This window comes from Aspergillus fischeri, genomic scaffold, assembly GCF_000149645.3.
Source record: "Aspergillus fischeri NRRL 181 1099437636249 genomic scaffold, whole genome shotgun sequence".
NCBI classification, from domain to species: domain Eukaryota; kingdom Fungi; phylum Ascomycota; class Eurotiomycetes; order Eurotiales; family Aspergillaceae; genus Aspergillus; species Aspergillus fischeri.
The window spans coordinates 1,686,273-1,704,077 of record NW_001509770.1 but is presented as its reverse complement, the minus strand read 5'-3'; the positions used below and the strand labels follow the sequence as shown (position 1 = coordinate 1,704,077).

Sequence of the window (17,805 nt, the reverse complement as noted above, 5' to 3'; positions counted from 1 at the left end):
TGCTACGTGTCTTAGCTGTAACTGTCGATCCTCAGTTGTCGGGCCAGATTCAATCGGTCAACACGATCTCATATCTTGGTTTAGGTGAGAGGATACTCCGTACTCTGGCAGAATAGTACTCGGCGAATAAAGCTAAGATTTTTTAGATTGGATGTTGCGGTAACTTCTAGCAAGCCACGGAGTTTGACCCGCATAGAGTACACTTATCCCTTATTCAAAGTCCAAAAGAATCAGGAAAACCCTGGAAACACCAAGCTGACCAAGCAAAGCAAAATCGAAAATTAACTCTATCAGCACTTTTAGACGTCAACCATCGTGCATCTGCCGCTCTCGCAGACCATCAAATAATTCTTCGCCGGCTCCGATGGCTTGAGCTCTTTGAATAGCGGGTTTCGAGTCCTGAGCCAGAAAGATTGGTTGCCAACAAAGTCACCAAGATGGGATGGCCTGATGTCGACCAGTGATGTTACCGTAGCCGAAGTGACCATCGTCGACCCAGCCTCGCTCCGGATCTTTTTGATAATCATATCCCGTACAGACACGGGCTCGTCTGGCTTGTTAATGAGTCTACCAGACCCCTCTGAAGTAACGCTCTGAGGAAGATTTGCAGTGCAAAAAACCCCCGTTACGCTCCGCGTTGTCGTCTGGAGTCCGACAATGACATCAAGAAGGCCAACGAACAGGAAAGGATGCTGTAGGATCTCCACGGAGAAGGAGTGGCATGTCTGGCGGGCCAGTGTACGGTACTCTTCTTCCTCTAACAGTGCCGAGAGACGGAGCAGGTTACGAGCGATGACTCCATTGATGGATGGTGTAGCTGACTCGGTTCCAGTTTTCAGACGAAGAAGTGGACCCGGCATGCCCGGTGTCATGGTGGAAGGCGTGCTGTAGTAACCCGCCGGCGTCGAGCCTACGTAGGCAAGGAAGTTATCGTTGAGATATTCTGCGTGCGTCAGTATAGTTCGACCAAATGAGCCGCGATCATGGAACATACTCTGCAGCTGCTCCGCGAATTGTAGATAACTGTCGTCGTAAGTAGCTTCGTACATATCCAACAGTCCGTGGATGAGATAAGCGTAGTCGTCTGCAAAGCCAGGTGTTTCTCCCCTGCTACCATCGCGATAGATACGCCAGAGCTGGCCCGTCGCCTTCTCAAACAAGTTCTCCTTGATGAAGTTGATCGCTCGTGCTGCTGCCTCGCGACACTGCACAGCTTTTGAGCTTTCGATCTCCTCGAACAAGGCACTGCATTTGGCGAGCGCGCCGATTGCAAGCCCATTCCAAGCCACAATAACCTTGTCATCCAAATCAGGACGTACCCGTGTCGTCTCACGGTATTCACGTAGTTTCTGTTTTGCCGACTTGATGATCTTCACGACCTCCTCCTCGCTCAACCCAAATTCTCTTGCGAGCTTGCTCGGAGTGACCTTGATGGAAAGCACGTTTTGATTCATGAATTCATCGTGCGGATCGTGTTCGGGGGCAATGTTACCATCAGGAAGCACTCCCCAGTGTCGAGCACAGACACCAGCATCTCGCTGGCCGAGAACTTGCGTGAGTTCCTTCAAAGTCCAGACATAAAAGGCACCTTCACGCTTTTCCGTGTCGTTAGGCGTTGGCAGACTGTCTGCGTCCTCGGATGAGTGAAAAGCACCCACAGGCGACTGAATTGGCGCGGTGGTGAGATATGTGGCAAGGTCATATACGGCACCCAAGAGTTCAGGGTTATGCGTGATTTTGAACGCGTCGACGTATACGTCCAGAAGCTGAGCCTGGTCGTAAAGCATCTTTTCAAAATGGGGTAGACTCCAATCCGCGGTCACGCTGTATCGTGCGAAACCATGGCCGATGTGATCCCTGATTCCTCCGCGCGCCATACTGATGAGCGTGCTCACTGCCATGGCAGCCGCCTTGTCACACTCCTCTTGTCCTACAATGTCCGACACAGCGCTTGGGTATGTCTTCAGGCGCAGGAGGAAGCTTAAATTGGCAGGCGTGGGAAACTTGGGCGCCCGGGAAAAGCCTCCGTTTACAGTATCATATCGCGAAGCGAAATGCTGATATGCCTCCTCCAGAAGCTCGATGTCCAGATCCTCATCCGTCTGCCGATCGCCTTGTTGGGAATGTGTTCCTTCCTCCGCAAACTCCCTCAGTTGTCGCGTGATCTCTTTCGCACTATCGAGGCATCGTTGCTGCTGAGTCTTCCAAACATCTCGCAGTTTTTCCAGGATATCCACGAATCCAACTGTGTCCTGTCTGGAGAGGGTTGATGAGTTCGGGCCAGGCCAGTATGTGCCCCCGAACACAGGCTCAAGATTTGGTGTCAAAAATACACTCAAAGGCCAGCCGCCAGAGCCGGTCGTGGCTTGGACGTAATTCATATAAACGTCGTCGATATCAGGTCTCTCTTCTCTGTCGACTTTGATCGGAATGAAGGATTCGTTCAGCAACGAGGCTACTTCTTGCGACATGAAAGATTCCTTTTCCATGACATGGCACCCTGGATCACATTATTTCTTAACATTACCACCGCCACAACGTGCATGCAAGGGGAACCAACAGTGACACGCTGAATAACCGATGCTCAAAAAGATGAGTCGGTTATACCGTCTGGCTAATTCGATGGCCTCTGCATCCCATAATTGCCAGGCGACCGGATTATTCATGTGAGCTCTGACCTGATGAACAGATTAGAATCGGCAACTTGAATTGTCTGCAGTATGTGCGTCTCACATAAGGCGACCTGCTATCCCGCAGCCTATTGACAAGCTTCGGCTCATGGTCTGCACTGCCCAGGTGTGTCTGAGGATGCATGGCTGCTGTTGTCGCCATCTTGCATAATCGGGAGGTGATTGTGTAGCGAGCTGTCGTCAACAAGTTGGATAATTGTCGTAAAAGAATACGACGAAGGGAGGGGCTGCCCACTGATAAGATACGGCGACGATTCGGCTGACACCGCACGGGAGACGTCTGGTCAGACTGGGGAGAACTAAAAGCGACAAGGATCCGTTGGACTGCAAATACTACACGAGTATAGCAATAAGTATGTACCTCTGGTGAACAAGAGTTGGGCTCTGGGGGAGGAGAGTATGTGCTACCGGCGTTAGTCTGTCCCGCATCCGGGAGATCATCGCCGGAGTGCGTCATTTATGCATCAAGCTATCACGTGACAACCGACACTCGATGTCGATCGATGGAGTTGATCACTGCCGTTAGAAAGTAGATGAAGAATAATAAGTAGATAGCTGGCATTATGTACTGTAACATGCGTGTGTGTTAATGTCGCTCCAGGTATATGACAATGGTATCTAGTATGATCCTGCCCCAAACACTATTAATCCTCATCCATCAACTCCGCCAATTCCCGCTCTTCTTCCTCGGTTAGCATCGATTCGGGGTTTTGCTCAGATTCCTCCTCCTCAGCCTTGGCGCTCTTGACTTTTTCCACTGCCTTTCGTAGGTCGTCAGGTCTCAAAGACCATTGGCGAATAGTAGCATCAATGCTGACGCTGACAATGGTAGACCCTATGAGAACGAGCCCCGTAACCTCTTCGAAGTGTCCGGAAAATGTATGATAAAGTTGACCGGTCTGTGAATCATAGAGGTTAGTGATAGAGGACAGGTCGCTCTTCCATAGACATTGACTGACCGAGCGATTCCATACTCGAACTTCCTCGTCCCGGCATGCGGTGATGACCCAACCACCTTGCTCGTAGACTACAACATCTCGAACAAAATCCGGATGACTCAGCGTCAGGTTCGCTGTCCAACCATCCTCTCTCACGAGACACTTGGCTGTCTTATCGGCCGAAGCCGTCCATAGATCTCCGTCGCTGTCGAAGAACAACTTGTATACGCTTGTCTCGTGAGCCAAAAGAGGATCCATGGCGGTGAGATCTTGACTGCCGGAGGTAATGTTAAACCAACGAATTTCTCGATCGCTGCCAGCACTAAATACAACAAGTGACTTGCTCTCCGGGTCGAGGGAAGTCGGATCCATAATCAAGTCCTGGACACCCTTGGTGTGGCCCTTGAGCGTATAAAGGCGCTTTCCGCTGCCGATGTCGAAAACTAAGATTTGCGCATCGGCGCCTCCTGAAATCAGAAGATCTTGCCCACGTAGGCTTGAGCTGATGACCGATCTCACGAAGTCGGTGTGGCCTTCATATCGATGTTGCGGCTGTCCTGAGGCCACATCCCAGCTCCAAATGGTCTTATCCCAGCAACCGGCAAACAACAGCTTGCCATTGGGACTGAAGCAGATGCTTGTCACCGGGGCAGTCGGGCCCTTGAAAACGGCAGCAGTCTCACCTGTCTGCAACAATAGTAAAAGAAGTGAAATATTGATTTAGTTACGAGTACCAGGCATCCAGCGAAAAGGATACCGTGCACCTACTTCTAATATGATGTTCCGGACAGTTCCAGTACTCAGCGCAACAAACACAGCACCTGGGTTCACAGGATCTGCTGCAATGGCCAATATCTTACTCTGCAACTTGATGGGGCTCCCATCTGTGTTCCGAGATTTAGCGTCTTTTCGCTTCTGCTCTTCCAAGGCAGCCCTGCAAAATTAGGAGGCACAATTAGTGAGAGGGAGCAACACAGAGCAACCCGGTAGTAATCATCACGAACGAGGTTTGAAAGAAGTCGTCCCGATGCGTAGAACGCGACATGATGAATATAAATGGTAGCCAGATATTTAGAAATTATTCAATGAATTATAAAGTATTTTCTTGTTCAGTGTAGCCGTAGGTAGCATTGGCGGTGGGACTGGATCCTGAGCATCCCGCAGAAAAGAGCAAAAGAGACGAAGGACCTGCTCACTAAGCTCCTGTGGTTCGCCGTAGTTCAGAGCTTTCCCACCACAAAAACACGGTAGCCGGTCTCAACCCTTTTCCCTTCTACTCTCTTTTCTCTCGCTTCGCTCGCTTACTTTCCGTCTCTTTCTCGCAGCTATAAATTCTCATCGAATTTCTTTTCTTTTCCTCTCTCCTCTTCCCTCTCTTCCCTCCGTCTCCTTTTCTGGCGCGGTTGTCCGCGCAAACCCTGTCCAGCATGGATATGAACCATCTCATAGGGTCAGTCTTTAATGCCTACACTGGTCTGAACCGGGGTTTGTGCGGCTTGTAGACTGGAGTTAACACCTAGCAGTCAGCGTTTCAACCTGATCTCCAAGAGTGACATTCGGTATGATGACCCTCTATTTGAACCGACTCGCTTGCTCGGCCATTGACTAACTTGCTTATCCCTAGTTACGTTGGTACTTTACATGAGATCAACCCTGAGGCCTCGACAATAGCCCTTGAAAATGTCGTCTCTTTTGGAACAGAAGGCAGACGAGGAAATCCGGCTGAGGAGATCCCTCCGTCTGCCAGTGTCTATGAATACATTGTCTTCCGTGGGAGTGATGTAAAGGACATTAGCGTAGCCGAGGAGAAGAAGGAGAATGCACAGCCTGAACCTCCTCAGGTGCCAGACGATCCCGCTATCCTAGGGGTAAGTTCAACCGGTCCTTTCTTTGATTTCTTTCCCCTTCCCTTCATACCATGGGACCCCATGCGTGCAAGTTGCTCAACTTGACACGGTCGGGTTGGTTGATCAGGTGATGAAATATTTCGGATGTAAACTCACAGACCTGTTCTGAATGCGCAAAACCGTGTAGAGATTTCCGTTGCCTTCCTTCTGATGATCAACGAAACCCATGCAATGTGTTCTTTGTTACAGACATGACTGTGGCAACTTGGACAATTTGCTGACTTGAATGAAACAGAGCATGTCTCGCCCAGGACCCGCCCCTCATGGACCTTCTCAATCTCAACCACCGCAGCAATCTCAGGTTCCTCGTCCCAACCCCCCTGGATATCCTCAACAGCCACAATTCCCAGGCTTCTACCCACCTTATGGACAACGCTTTGGCGCTCCTGGCTTCCCACCTGGACCTGGATTTCCGAACATGCCGTATGGTGCTCCGCCGGGATGGTACCCTCCTCCTGGTCAGGGATTTCCTCCAGGACCAGGACAATTTCCTCCTCAGATGCCTATTACTGCCCCTGGACCACACCAAACTCCTTCTCCCCAGAATCGAGCTGGAGCCCCGGGCGCGGGTCCTGTAAATGTACCCAAGCCCACTTCGGAGCTCCCGGTTGGTGACCGGCAGACGAGTAAGCCCGCTAGCCGGAACACCACACCTGCCCCTGCTCCATCTGCACAGAATCCTCCTCCACCCCCCGTCGAGTCTAAGCCTTCCGTAACAGAAGCCGTAAAGGCCTCTACTTCTCAAAGTGCGCAAGCAGCTGCTCTTGGAGCTGGTCCTGGAACACCATCCAAGGTACCTCCGACTGGACCTAAGGGCGGTCGTGTTCAGCCAGCGATTCCTGTTACCAACCTACCTAAGCCACCTATTCCGGCTGTAGCCAATCCTCTTGCTAGTGTTCCTGGAAATAATGTGTCACAAGGACCTGCATTGTCCGCTATCACGGAGGCTACTCGTGCTGCAACTGCTGCGGTTGCTGCCGCCATGGCCAAGCTGCCACAGCCTAATGCTCCGAAACAGTCCGTGCAGGATGCAGCTGTGGACGCCGTGACCAAGCAGATGGGTGAATTGAAGACGCAAGAAGGCGGCCGTCCTCCACGTGGTGGACATCGTGGTGGACGTAGTGGTCATCGCGGCCATTACCAGGGACCAGCCAAGAAGGTTGAAGTTCCCGACACTGACTATGACTTTGAAAGTGCCAATGCCAAGTTCAACAAGCAAGATCTGGTCAAGGAAGCCATTGCCACCGGCTCTCCTGTGACCGAGGCCGAAGCACACGTCGAGAACGGTGAGGTCGAAGCTGTTGATACCACTCATCATGCGCCGTCCACCAGTGCCTCTGCTTACAACAAGTCTACCTCATTCTTCGACAACATCTCCAGCGAGGCTCGCGACCGCGAGGAACGCTCCGGAGGTCGACCTGGCGGTCGTGAGTGGCGTGGCGAAGAAGAGAAACGGAACATTGAGACCTTCGGCCAGGGTAGCGTTGATGGCTATCGCGGTCATTACAGAGGCCGTGGCAGAGGCAGAGGCTACGGTGGCCGGGGCCGTGGTGGCTATGGCCGCGGCTACAACACTCGAGGCCGTGGTAACTATCGGGGACGCAGCAACTCGCAGTCTACCGGGGTGCCTGCACCGATCTAATCACCGTCTCATTTCTTTTGAGATTCCTTGATGCTGTTCGATTAGCGATTTTACTCACCGACTTCTGTTGTTTTTGATGAATTTCGGCGTCTGGATGGTCGCATCCTACGAAATACTCGATATCAATCAAGCTCTAATGTTGCGATTGGAATTAGTACGAATCACGGCGGGCTTGGTGAGCGTTGTGTTGTTTTGATTTGGTTTCCGTTCACGGTGTTTATCTATTTTACCACTTGCATGGCCTTGGTGACCGCACAGACGGTGATGATGAACAGTTTATTTCCCCTTTACGTGTCAGGACAAGTAGTCTGCTCTTCGTCCTGGATCTGGCTGATGTGTTGATGCCCTGCCTGTTGAAGGCTTTATCTCTCATGTGGCTGTTGACTGCAGGCACACACCTGAATTATGTACCATATTCGAGAAGATATCATTCTGAATGAAAATCACAAAAAAAGGGCCGTCGAGCCTAGCCCAATATGCCTTGTCCTACAGCTTGTAATATCCATCTGCTCACTCAGATAGATCGATAATGACCGAGGGGTCGGCCGAAGATACTGGAGTCTGGACTTATCCTCGGCTCAAGACGTGCGGAGAACCGCCTACATTTACCTGTGTTGTGCGGAGGCGCTTTCAGCAACTGGATGTTGGACACATTGAAGACAAGCTTCACTGGGGGGAAGTCCGACTCTTCTCCCCTTGCTGCAGCTGTTGATTCGTTCTTTCGATAGCGCAAGCACGGTCCCGATGCTGAAGTGCCTAGTATGAACTGGATGATCGTCCCTTAACCTCCGCATTTCAGGGTCAATTCCCACACTCTGTCCTGTTCACCTCGGCCAAACAAGCTTTCTGCTCTCTCATTCTGGACACATGGACACTGGATAGACCAAACTATTGCACTGCTCCCCCGCACTATGGATGATGGCCGATATAAGGAGTGGAAGGGAAACAAAGGGGTTCCCCTTCGTCGCTCCCATCATCCCACGGCTACAGCTAAAAGGCCCACGTCTCAATCGAACAAGACAGTCGACGAGCATTATCCACCTTCCCGTTTGCAAAACCACTAAATACCGAGGATCGTCTCGGTTCCACTTCTCTTCTTGTCCACAATTGCGTCAATGAACTAGCATCCCCGCCGACGCTGTAGCACAATGATCGCTCGTCTCACGTACCATATAAACAAGGACTCCTCGTCACCATGGTCGCCTCGGATCGACTCAAGAAAGTCGCCGATACTTTGTCCTCAAATCCCATCACTGCTTCGGTGTTGCCTGATACAATGTCTTCTCGAGTGCAAGTGCCTGACCGGCTCCCTTGGGATCCTTCTTGCACGCGGTTTCCTTCTCGCAAGGAGTTGCCCACGCTCACCGGCGCTCCCGAAGGCGCGGCTTGGGTGTGGGGTGAAGATGACTCGGTGAGTTTGGTTTTTCGGAGGAGTTGTAGTCAGATGCTGATGTGATGTGCATAGCTTGGGAGATTGAATCTGCTTACTCCGGAGCGGGTGAAGGCTGCCGCGGCGGAGATTCAGACGGGGGAAATGGTTCGGCTTGAGTGAGAGACACCGTCCCCAGATGTTTGAGAGAGATGACTGATGGGAGATAGCCTTCCGTTGAATGTTCCCGAGACGCCGGCTTTTGGACGGGAGGCTTTTCAGCATAAAATCAAGTTACTGGTCGAGGGCGTGGCGTACGATGATACGTATACTTTGAACACACAAAGCGGTACGCAATGGGATGGGTTCAGACATGTAAGGCTGCAAGCAAGTCTCTGCTGTTGTCTGAGGTGTAGTGTTACTAACAGATCACAGTTCTCACATATCGATTCTCAAACCTTCTACAATGGCGTATGTGTCTCTTGCGCCCCATCCCCTCCGTCAGTCACACTAACGAGACGCAGACCAAACCCTCCGACATCGTCGGCGAGAACGCGAACCTCCGCTGCAGCATCCACCACTGGGCTGTTCATGGTATTGCCGGCCGTGGCATCCTGCTCGACTATCGCCATTATGCGAAAATCCACAACCTCGACTATGACCCCTATACGGCGCACCCCATTTCCTTTGACGACCTCAAAGCCTGCGCCACGTACCAGGGCATCGATCTCCGTCCGGAGTCTCAAGGCGGCGACATCAAAGTAGGAGACATCCTCATGGTTCGCTCCGGGTTTGTAGAGCGGTATGACCAGCTGACTCCAGCGGAGCGCAAGGCGGCTGCCGAGCGCGCACACGATGATCTCCAATGGGCGGGCTTGAAGCAAGAAGAGGCTGTGAAGGACTGGCTTCACGACTGCTACTTTGCCGCGGTTGCAGGAGACTCGCCCACGTTCGAGTGCTGGCCGCCGATTGACGGCAACTACATGCATCAAAACATTCTGGCGTTGTGGGGGATGCCACTGGGCGAGATGTGGGATTTGGAGCAGTTGGCGATTAAGTGCCGGGAAAGGAAGAAGTGGACATTCTTCATGACGAGCGCTCCGGCTAATGTTGCTGGTATGTGTTGCCTTCGACCGATGTGGTTTTGACTGATCACTAACTGTGATTTAGGTGGTGTCGGATCTCATGCAAACGCGACGGCTATTCTGTAGAGCTAAGCTGTATGTTGAACTATCCTTGTATCAGCGACTTCATTAGCAATATCTCATGGTTGAATACCACTCCTTCCATTGAAAGAGGCATTATACAGGTGCAATTCTAGACAAAGTCAGACAAGATGTGCATCGCCAACGTAGAGACCAAGCTTGGCTTGGAATCAAGCACGTCTTGCCTTGTAGCGCTGCCTATAAGGATTACCATCCCTTCTACAATGCGCTAAGGTCGGTCTAGATTGACGAGCGATGTATACATAACTTGATCCCTCTTCCGAAGCCAGCTCCATCTACCACAGGAAAGGAGCATAACAACCGGAGCAATCAAAACTCAAACAGACATCTTATCAATCCATATCAGAATATTAATAATGCATCAGCGATGATATCAGTCCCAGACATCATTGATCACACGCCCACGGAGCGGATGCGGGGGCGAGTCGCGGGGCGGATACAAAAAGTATGCGGATCGAGCCACGGTTCACAGAAAAGAGCTTATCCTCCATAGAGGAACCTCACATCAGTCCGAATCGAAGATATCATTAGCTGAACGCGGATAGAAACGGTGTTCTTGATTCTCTTCTGAGCTACCAAGCCACTGCGGATAGTGCACCGGTCTGCGGCCCGCACACAGTACTGCGGTTCGCGGCGGCCATGATGAACGGATGAAGTATAAGACCTCGTCACTAGATCTTTAGAACGAATCTTCATACTCGCAACAAAGCACTCAACATGCGACTGCAACAGGCAGACACAGACTCAGCGAGCAACATGCGATCTACCGCCACAGGCTGGAGACGACTCAGCGTTGGCGTCGTGGGCGGCGGCATCGGCGGCCTCGCAGCATCTATTGCGCTGCGTCGCGCAGGCCACGAGGTAACCATCTACGAACGCCATGATTTTGCCGGGGAAGTGGGCGCTTCGATCTCGTGCGCGGCGAATGGAACGCGCTGGCTGCACGAGTGGAAGGTGGATATCGCCAAGGGGGACCCCGTTTTGCTGCGCAAGCTGATCAACCGCGACTGGAAGACGGGGGAGCCCGTTAGCGTGTATGATCTGGATGGGTATGAGGAGCGATGGGGGTACGTGTACTACATGTTCCATCGGCAGTACATGCATGCCATGTTGAAGGACTGCGCGATGCAAGAGGAAGGGCAGGGGACGCCGGTGAAGCTGCTAGTGGACCATCAGGTAGGACTTCTGACCAGCACAGTGATATGGTACTAAGTGAGGCAGTGCAAGGACATCAACCTCGAGACGGGGTTGATCACCTTCGCCAACGGCAAAACCGCGCAGCACGACCTCATCGTCGGCGCAGATGGCATCGGCTCCGCCGTGCGTAGCATCATCGGTCTCAAGCCGGAGAAGAAACCCGCCGACTCGAGCTGTCTGCACGCCAACGTACGCACCGAGGACGCCGTCCGCCTCGGCCTGGTCGATTACTCGCAGCACAGCGCGCTGGAGTACTGGGGCGGGCAGGACAACAGCTGGGACAAGATTGTGCTGTCGCCCTGCAACGGCGGCAGCCTGCTCTCGTACTACTGCTTCTTCCCGCGGGAGAAGGGCGATTTCACGAACCACACTTGGGGCGGCACGGACCGGCCGGTTGAGGAGCTGCTGGCGCCGTATCCCGAGCTGGACAAGCAGGTTCGGGCGCATCTGGCGATCGGGCAGGAGATCCGGCCGTGGCGGCTGTGGTTGCATCAGCCGTACCCGTATCTGGTCCGTAATATGGTGTGTCTGCTGGGCGATGCTGGTCATCCGGTACGTTGGTCCCCGTTTCCGGTCAGGATGCTCTCGGCTGATAGGCTGTAGATGATGCCGCATCAGAGTCAGGGCGCCTGCATGGCTATCGAGGACGCCGCTGCGCTGGGTATCCTCTTCAGGCCGGACTATTTTGACGGCAATGTCGCCGAGGCGCTGCAGGCATACCAGGAGATTCGACTACCCCGTGTTACCAAGGTGCAGGCGGCGTCGGCCAAGGCAGCAGTCAATATCAACGAGCGGATTGGTAGGCGCCTCCGGTTCACAGGTGAAGTCGATTGCTAACGTCGACAGGTTTCTCAAGCAACACCAATATCCCAAAGTACAAAGTGGCTAGCGAGAAGGACAAGCTGACGATCGAGGAGATGAATGGGTGAGTCGTGACTGTTAGTAGGTTGCCTGCACACTGTCTAACCTGCGACTCAGATACGACATGTACAAGGATGTCGAGGAGGCTCTGGCCAAACGCCGGGGAAAGCCGTTCACGCAGCAGTATATCCGAGGTCTTCCCATCGGATTGAAGTTATCGAATGGCACTGTCGTTGGCCAGCAGCCGTCTGCTCAGGTGAAGCTTTGACTTTTTTTGTGCGTTATATGATATACCCTTTGCCGGATTGAAACATGCTTCTTGTATCGGTATTGTACAGAATGGCGACTGTCTTTAATGATTCTGCAAAATAACTCGGTAGGATGAGGCCTCTTCGAGCGATTCATATCGTATAGTCTACAGTAAGAATATCTATAACTCGCTTATGGCCAAAGAACAGTTGCGAAAGAGAAGATCCCTGCATCTCTATCAATGACACATGCTTCACAAACTCGTCAAGTGCTTTCACAATCTAATTGCTTAGCGATCCGTGTCACCCTGCACATTTAGGGCGAGGTATCGCATCGCAACTTGACATGGTATTATTGGTAAACTCCGCAGCGATTGTGGTCTTCTCCACAGATATTTTGAGTAAGCTAATGTTGGCAATCTGTAGAAGACGCTGGGACTGAGTTGTATATCCAAATGACTCGAGTCAGCGGCTATCTTGTGGGTAAGGATGCAGATGGGATGTCTTTGGAGTCGGATGAGATTCCATTCCACAAGGGCCTAGGGCCGTAGGATAGGTTTCTCTCGAAATCCAGCAGAAGATGAAACAGGGAAGAGTTTATGACAACACTTGTCGACTCAATCTCTGTTCAACATGACTCAGCATGAGGTAAGAGCCTGTCTGCTTAGCTCTACGAAACTTGCCAAAGGGAAGAATAGAATTCACTGGCTAGAGTGCAGGTGTAGCATCCACTACAAACAGTCTACTACCAATAGATTTATATCCTAGTTAAACTCAACAGGATACTTGAATATACGATTAAGCACTGTACCACGTTCCACGCCAAATTGGATATGATTGATAACGTCCTTCGGGGTGAGTGGTTGTGCCTTCTTCAAATTCCGCAAGTAAGCATCCTTGTTATGACGCAGTATCTTCAGTGTACGATCTCGAGCCCAAAAGGTCTCGCTACTCCTCCGTAGCTTTTCAATCTCGAGGCACAGGTGCCGCCAGTCAACGTCCTCATGTCGGATCTCGTCCAGCTCAAAGAGATGAGGAGCAGCTCGACAGCGCCAATAGCTGTCCATCGGGGGGCAGTCTACGGCCTGACACAACCGTCGGACGCTCAGATAGTCCAATTTATTGAGAATCAAGCAGAGAACGTCGCAAGGCAGGTTTAGCCGCGGTATCCTGGACCTCACTCGGGAGGACCGGCGCAGAGCCGGAGCAGGTTCTGCCCGTCGTCGCTTGCATTCTTCGATCAGCCTCCCGACGACTGGGCTTCGAAAGGGATCTACGGTTGAAACAGATCAGACTCAGCCACCTTTTTCCATTGATTGATTGATTTAGTCCCGGATATGCCGGCTACCCGTACCCTGTGCGCGTCGCTTCTTGTTCAATGAATCCAGAACCCGAAACTCCTCGGTGTGGAGCTCCGTCATCCTCTTTAATGAGACGGCAAGGATGGTATGGAGATGATCCTCCGCGTCCGGATCAACAATTCTCAGGGTCAATGACCAACATGAGGCATGAACCGCAAAGGCGAATTCACGCCAGTCCACCGGCTTAGCCAATGACTCGGACCACAAAGCGACATTCTGAGGGTGGTACCTGACGAGACCGGATGGGTCTCGATTGGCTAAGCCAATGCATGCTTGGTTCCTGTCGATCGGAACCTTAAAGTAGGTCTTTTTGGGATCTGCAAGATGTGCAATACCGGATAGTCGGTACGCCTGGCTCGATCGATCAAAATAGACTGTGTGTGATATCAGCCCAACTCAATCGATTGAACGACTCAAGGAAACCGACTTAGACGTAAAGTATCCATCCAGTCTCTCTTCTCCCGGAAGCGATACGTTCTTTCCATTTCGTCTGCATCGAGCCAAAGCAGCTGGGCTCCTGGACCCGACTCCTTCAAATGCCTGTAATGAGCACAAATCGATTGACAGGAGCTAAGCCCGGCTTCAATGCCACATACGACACAGCCAGTGTAGTAGTAGCCTCCCATTGTGGCTATTTGGTTTGAAACTTGAAGTACTCGAAGGGAAAGGTCTGATAATATCTGGATATTGATGTCATGGTGACAATGGGAAGCAATCGCGTTCCTCTGGTTCTACTTCAATGTGAGAACCAAAGAAAGGAATATGACCATTCTATCCGATATGATATGGATATTATCTCTAGACACCACATCCAGAGTCACTCATGCTAGTGACTACGAAGGTACGGTGCCTTATGAAGATTGCTTGAATCTTGATATGTGTCTATCTAATGGTCCTTGCTAGAGGTCGGCCATTTCAACCATGGTTGCCACCACAAATCAACTACAGCCCAGCGAGGCGCTCCGCCCGGATCTCCATGAGCTTCTCATGAACAGTAGCAGAATTGCCCAAGATGTCATATCTGCCGTTGTAGAGCACTGGGGCAGATGTGGCCGCGTCCCACTTGTAGAATTCGGCATATCTGCCGACGGCGATAATGCCGTATTGGGGATGCCTCCATGGGTGTTGAGACACCATGTATCTCATGTATCATTTCAGCTGATCCAAGCCTCCCTCCCATGTGGCCTGGTCGTTCTCTCTTGCAGTGCGCTTGCACTGCGTCACAAGGAATGGTGTCCTCACACGCCTAGGTTGGTTTGGCCGAACTACCCACTGGTAGCTACTCATATCGACATACCCGCCTTCCACCTTGTCCTGGGTTCTGTGGACAAACCCATTCCTTTGGTTGAAGTAATAGTTGAGAATGAGGTCCCACACGCCACTTACGGCGCCCCCGTAGTCTTGAGCACTCGCGGCCCGGTACTCGTCGTGAAAGGTCAAGAGAGTATCAAACTTGGATGCCAGGGAAAATCAGCAAGCGCACAGCACACAGTTAGTCAAAGGAATGCGTACAGGTTAAAGGCTCATTCTGGCTGCTAGAAGTGATGTCCGGCAAAAGTGGTAAGGCTGTTCCCCAATTAGCTGTCTGTCGATATACAGGAGATCTGTGAGCTTACCTTGTTTGATGGAGATGATAGAGAGGTTCTTGGGGATCTACTGCTGAAAAGTGTCGTTGACGGAGAGCAATGTATTTATACCGAGTGACTGACAAGGTGTTCCTATTGAAGCAGGATATGTTGAGGCTACCGATGGATTGGTATACATGTTAACAAGCAATGCCATTGTGATCCCTGACAATGAGCTCTAAGACATGTATGCTCATCAATAATCCATTCAGACTTACAGTGTGGATCTCTATATAAGCCGGTCATCTATGTTTATTCGTCTAGAGACTGAATAAAGTCTATTCACTATTGCCAATGGCTATTCTTTGAGGCATATACTGAAGAGTGAATAAATTAAGAGGATGAGACAAATCATTCAAGACAATGTCTGAATACCAAGAGGCCGTGTCTCTTGAGTATGCAATAATCTGTCAGGGCTTCACAATCTCCAACCACATCCATCTGCTATGGTGGATCAGGAGTCTTATGCACATTAGAGTCTGTCTTTAGGAAGCCTAGATACGACTTGCTCTGAGAGAAATACTGCCAGGCAGTTGTCATTGTTTCCCCATTGCCATTACATTATGGGTTGGAAGTGTTGCTGAACTCAATGGGTAACCCTACCCCCGTCGTAGAATTATATTCAGAATGATCGTTATGGCTAATATAAATCAAAGTACGCCTCTATACCATGACCTGAATAAGCCAATAGATATTATACAATAGTCATATCAAGAACAGCCCGTAGCAGTTAGTATTGTGTAATAAAGATTCCAAACAGCTCTATAGTAAAATATACATAGTTGAGGTGCTGGCTGCCTTCTTTGATATTGAATTTCAAAGCTGAACGGTCGTCACTCGAGATAATCAACAATAATACTACACATTTCAGTCCATGCGGACTCTCTTAGGGTACAGAGTGATAAATTGCCTTATATTCTCAGTTCCCCACTTCTTGGATTGTGGTTTGCTTTGCAAGACAGACGAATGTTGAAACGTGAAAGTTTCTTGGGAGACCTACGAATCTGTTGACGGAAAGCAATGCATTTAGTTCAAGCAACTGACATTGCTAACGTCCCGGTTTCGAGTAGAGGCTCTGAGACCACACATGCACCAATATGTGGTGTGCTGACAGTGATGGAGGGTCAAGTTCACACGCCAGTCACTGCACAGGCTTGGACTAATGTGCCTGTTTCTTTTAATGCATCATGTATTGGTCAAAGAGCACCTCAACTGGGAGATTCGAAGACTACGTTGAGTATTGTCTATAAATAGAGATTAAGAGTACAGCGTCTCGTTCCACGGTAGACAAGATCACACGCCTAAGATGAAAGCTTCAAGAACGTTGCTGATGTGATTTCGATGTCATTCTCTATACTTGACGAGTGAGTCATCCAAAGCACTATAAATCTGTATCGCAACATCGCCTATTTTCATCCATCATCCCATTCTATCACACGTTATGTCGTCCCAACGCACTGAACTCGGATATTTTGCAAAGCTGCCACCTGAGCTGCGGCTCTGGATATGGGACTGGCTACTCCCGTATGCGGACACCAAACGTTATCCTGAAATGGAATGGCCGAGACGAAACACTTCGCTTGCTATCCTTTGCACCAGCAAGAGACTACACGACGAGATATCGCATCATCTGTATTCCAACCTTACTGTCTCATTCACCATTGATCCGCTCGATTCTTCATGGACCTGCTGTAGACTCCGAAAATTCAGGCTGAGATTCACCCTTGGTTGTATGGGCCGCGCATTCCATCTCGGTTTGAACAATTTCCCTTTCCATAGGGTACATGTGCGCATCGACATCCTGCCACCAAAACCCTCAAGTCCTGGCCAACTGATACTACTGTTCGAAAGACTCCAGGTGCTAGTGGACTTTCTCAGTATGGCAAAGTCGATACGAACCATGGATATCCACCTTCTTCATGCAGCAGACAAAGGAAGAAAATGGCATAAGCATGGGAAACCACTGAGAAGTCTGACATATGCGCCGTGGTTCGATTATGAATTCATGGACCACCAGATTGTTTCCCTACCTTTCTGTCGGTTACAGAATGTCTCATCCAAGAAACTGCGTCACTCGAGAAAATGCGGCAGGGTCCGAGATTGGACAATTCCCTCAGACACAGGGGTATATTTCAGAGACGATGGCGACCGAACCGCCTATGAATTTGACGACATCGACCTCTTCTTTTCAAAACTCAACAAGTGCTTTGTTGATCGAGTTGAGAAGAAATTGCCCGGGGGAATAGCCCGTGCACTGCGGCATCAACTGGAGCAATGGACAAAAGCGGGCATGCAGAAAGACGCTTTCAAATTTGACATATTATGCTCTCGAAAATGGTACAGGCACTGGCACGGTGGATGCTTGCATTCAGATAATCTACCTTTAGAGTCATATGGCTAGCCTGAGAAGGGAATGAGGCTGCACGTCTTGTGGTGACCGTACCTCCAGGGTATACCCTGACATGTCATAATTCAATCCAAGCATATAGGCTCCAGAAGAACTCGCTCTTTGATTGACGTATGGTTCTCTGGAAGATTACACCAATATAGGTCTTCAAAAGTCTCATATTTAAGTAGTTGGATGATATGATTCCAGTATTTGGAGCGTCACGCTTTCCTCATTGAGAAAGCAACCGTACAGCAGAAAAGCGTCGGTATTAAACCGCCTCTGTGTGCCATCCGCTACGATTCATAAACCCTAGACTGACGAGTACTCGTCTGGACTGGCCTAAGTGCGTCGT

At 50.7% G+C, this 17,805-nt stretch overlaps 7 protein-coding genes across 7 annotated transcripts; 3 read left to right on the top strand and 4 right to left on the bottom strand.

Moving 5' to 3' along the window:
• Positions 1–299: 299 nt before the first annotated feature.
• NFIA_013170 (thioredoxin domain-containing protein) lies at positions 300–2,832 on the bottom strand (the record flags this gene model as incomplete). The annotated part of the gene is made up of 3 exons (XM_001264524.1): positions 300–2,500; positions 2,561–2,678; positions 2,734–2,832. The coding sequence occupies 3 exons, from the start codon at positions 2,830–2,832 to the stop codon at positions 300–302; spliced, it is 2,418 nt and encodes an 805-aa protein (XP_001264525.1).
• A 502-nt stretch (positions 2,833–3,334) lies between these two features.
• NFIA_013160 (WD40 repeat domain-containing protein) lies at positions 3,335–4,673 on the bottom strand (the record flags this gene model as incomplete). Its single annotated transcript, XM_001264523.1, has 4 exons — positions 3,335–3,589; positions 3,650–4,315; positions 4,397–4,562; positions 4,633–4,673. 4 exons carry the CDS (start codon positions 4,671–4,673, stop codon positions 3,335–3,337), a joined length of 1,128 nt encoding a protein of 375 aa, XP_001264524.1.
• Positions 4,674–5,055: 382 nt separating this feature from the next.
• NFIA_013150 (putative G2/M phase checkpoint control protein Sum2) lies at positions 5,056–7,177 on the top strand (the record flags this gene model as incomplete). The annotated part of the gene is made up of 4 exons (XM_001264522.1): positions 5,056–5,078; positions 5,152–5,187; positions 5,253–5,496; positions 5,771–7,177. The coding sequence occupies 4 exons, from the start codon at positions 5,056–5,058 to the stop codon at positions 7,175–7,177; spliced, it is 1,710 nt and encodes a 569-aa protein (XP_001264523.1).
• Positions 7,178–8,372: 1,195 nt separating this feature from the next.
• Positions 8,373–9,757, top strand: NFIA_013140 (uncharacterized protein; the record flags this gene model as incomplete). Its single annotated transcript, XM_001264521.1, has 6 exons — positions 8,373–8,588; positions 8,643–8,725; positions 8,777–8,921; positions 8,982–9,017; positions 9,071–9,662; positions 9,717–9,757. The coding sequence occupies 6 exons, from the start codon at positions 8,373–8,375 to the stop codon at positions 9,755–9,757; spliced, it is 1,113 nt and encodes a 370-aa protein (XP_001264522.1).
• Positions 9,758–10,489: 732 nt separating this feature from the next.
• On the top strand, positions 10,490–12,098 carry NFIA_013130 (FAD-dependent oxidoreductase; the record flags this gene model as incomplete). The annotated part of the gene is made up of 5 exons (XM_001264520.1): positions 10,490–10,948; positions 10,994–11,521; positions 11,573–11,768; positions 11,816–11,894; positions 11,948–12,098. 5 exons carry the CDS (start codon positions 10,490–10,492, stop codon positions 12,096–12,098), a joined length of 1,413 nt encoding a protein of 470 aa, XP_001264521.1.
• Positions 12,099–13,403: 1,305 nt separating this feature from the next.
• NFIA_013120 (uncharacterized protein) lies at positions 13,404–14,065 on the bottom strand (the record flags this gene model as incomplete). Its single annotated transcript, XM_001264519.1, has 2 exons — positions 13,404–13,813; positions 13,867–14,065. The coding sequence occupies 2 exons, from the start codon at positions 14,063–14,065 to the stop codon at positions 13,404–13,406; spliced, it is 609 nt and encodes a 202-aa protein (XP_001264520.1).
• Positions 14,066–14,381: 316 nt separating this feature from the next.
• NFIA_013110 (uncharacterized protein) lies at positions 14,382–14,576 on the bottom strand (the record flags this gene model as incomplete). The annotated part of the gene is made up of 1 exon (XM_001264518.1): positions 14,382–14,576. The coding sequence occupies one exon, from the start codon at positions 14,574–14,576 to the stop codon at positions 14,382–14,384; it is 195 nt and encodes a 64-aa protein (XP_001264519.1).
• Between the last annotated feature and the right edge of the window lie 3,229 nt (positions 14,577–17,805).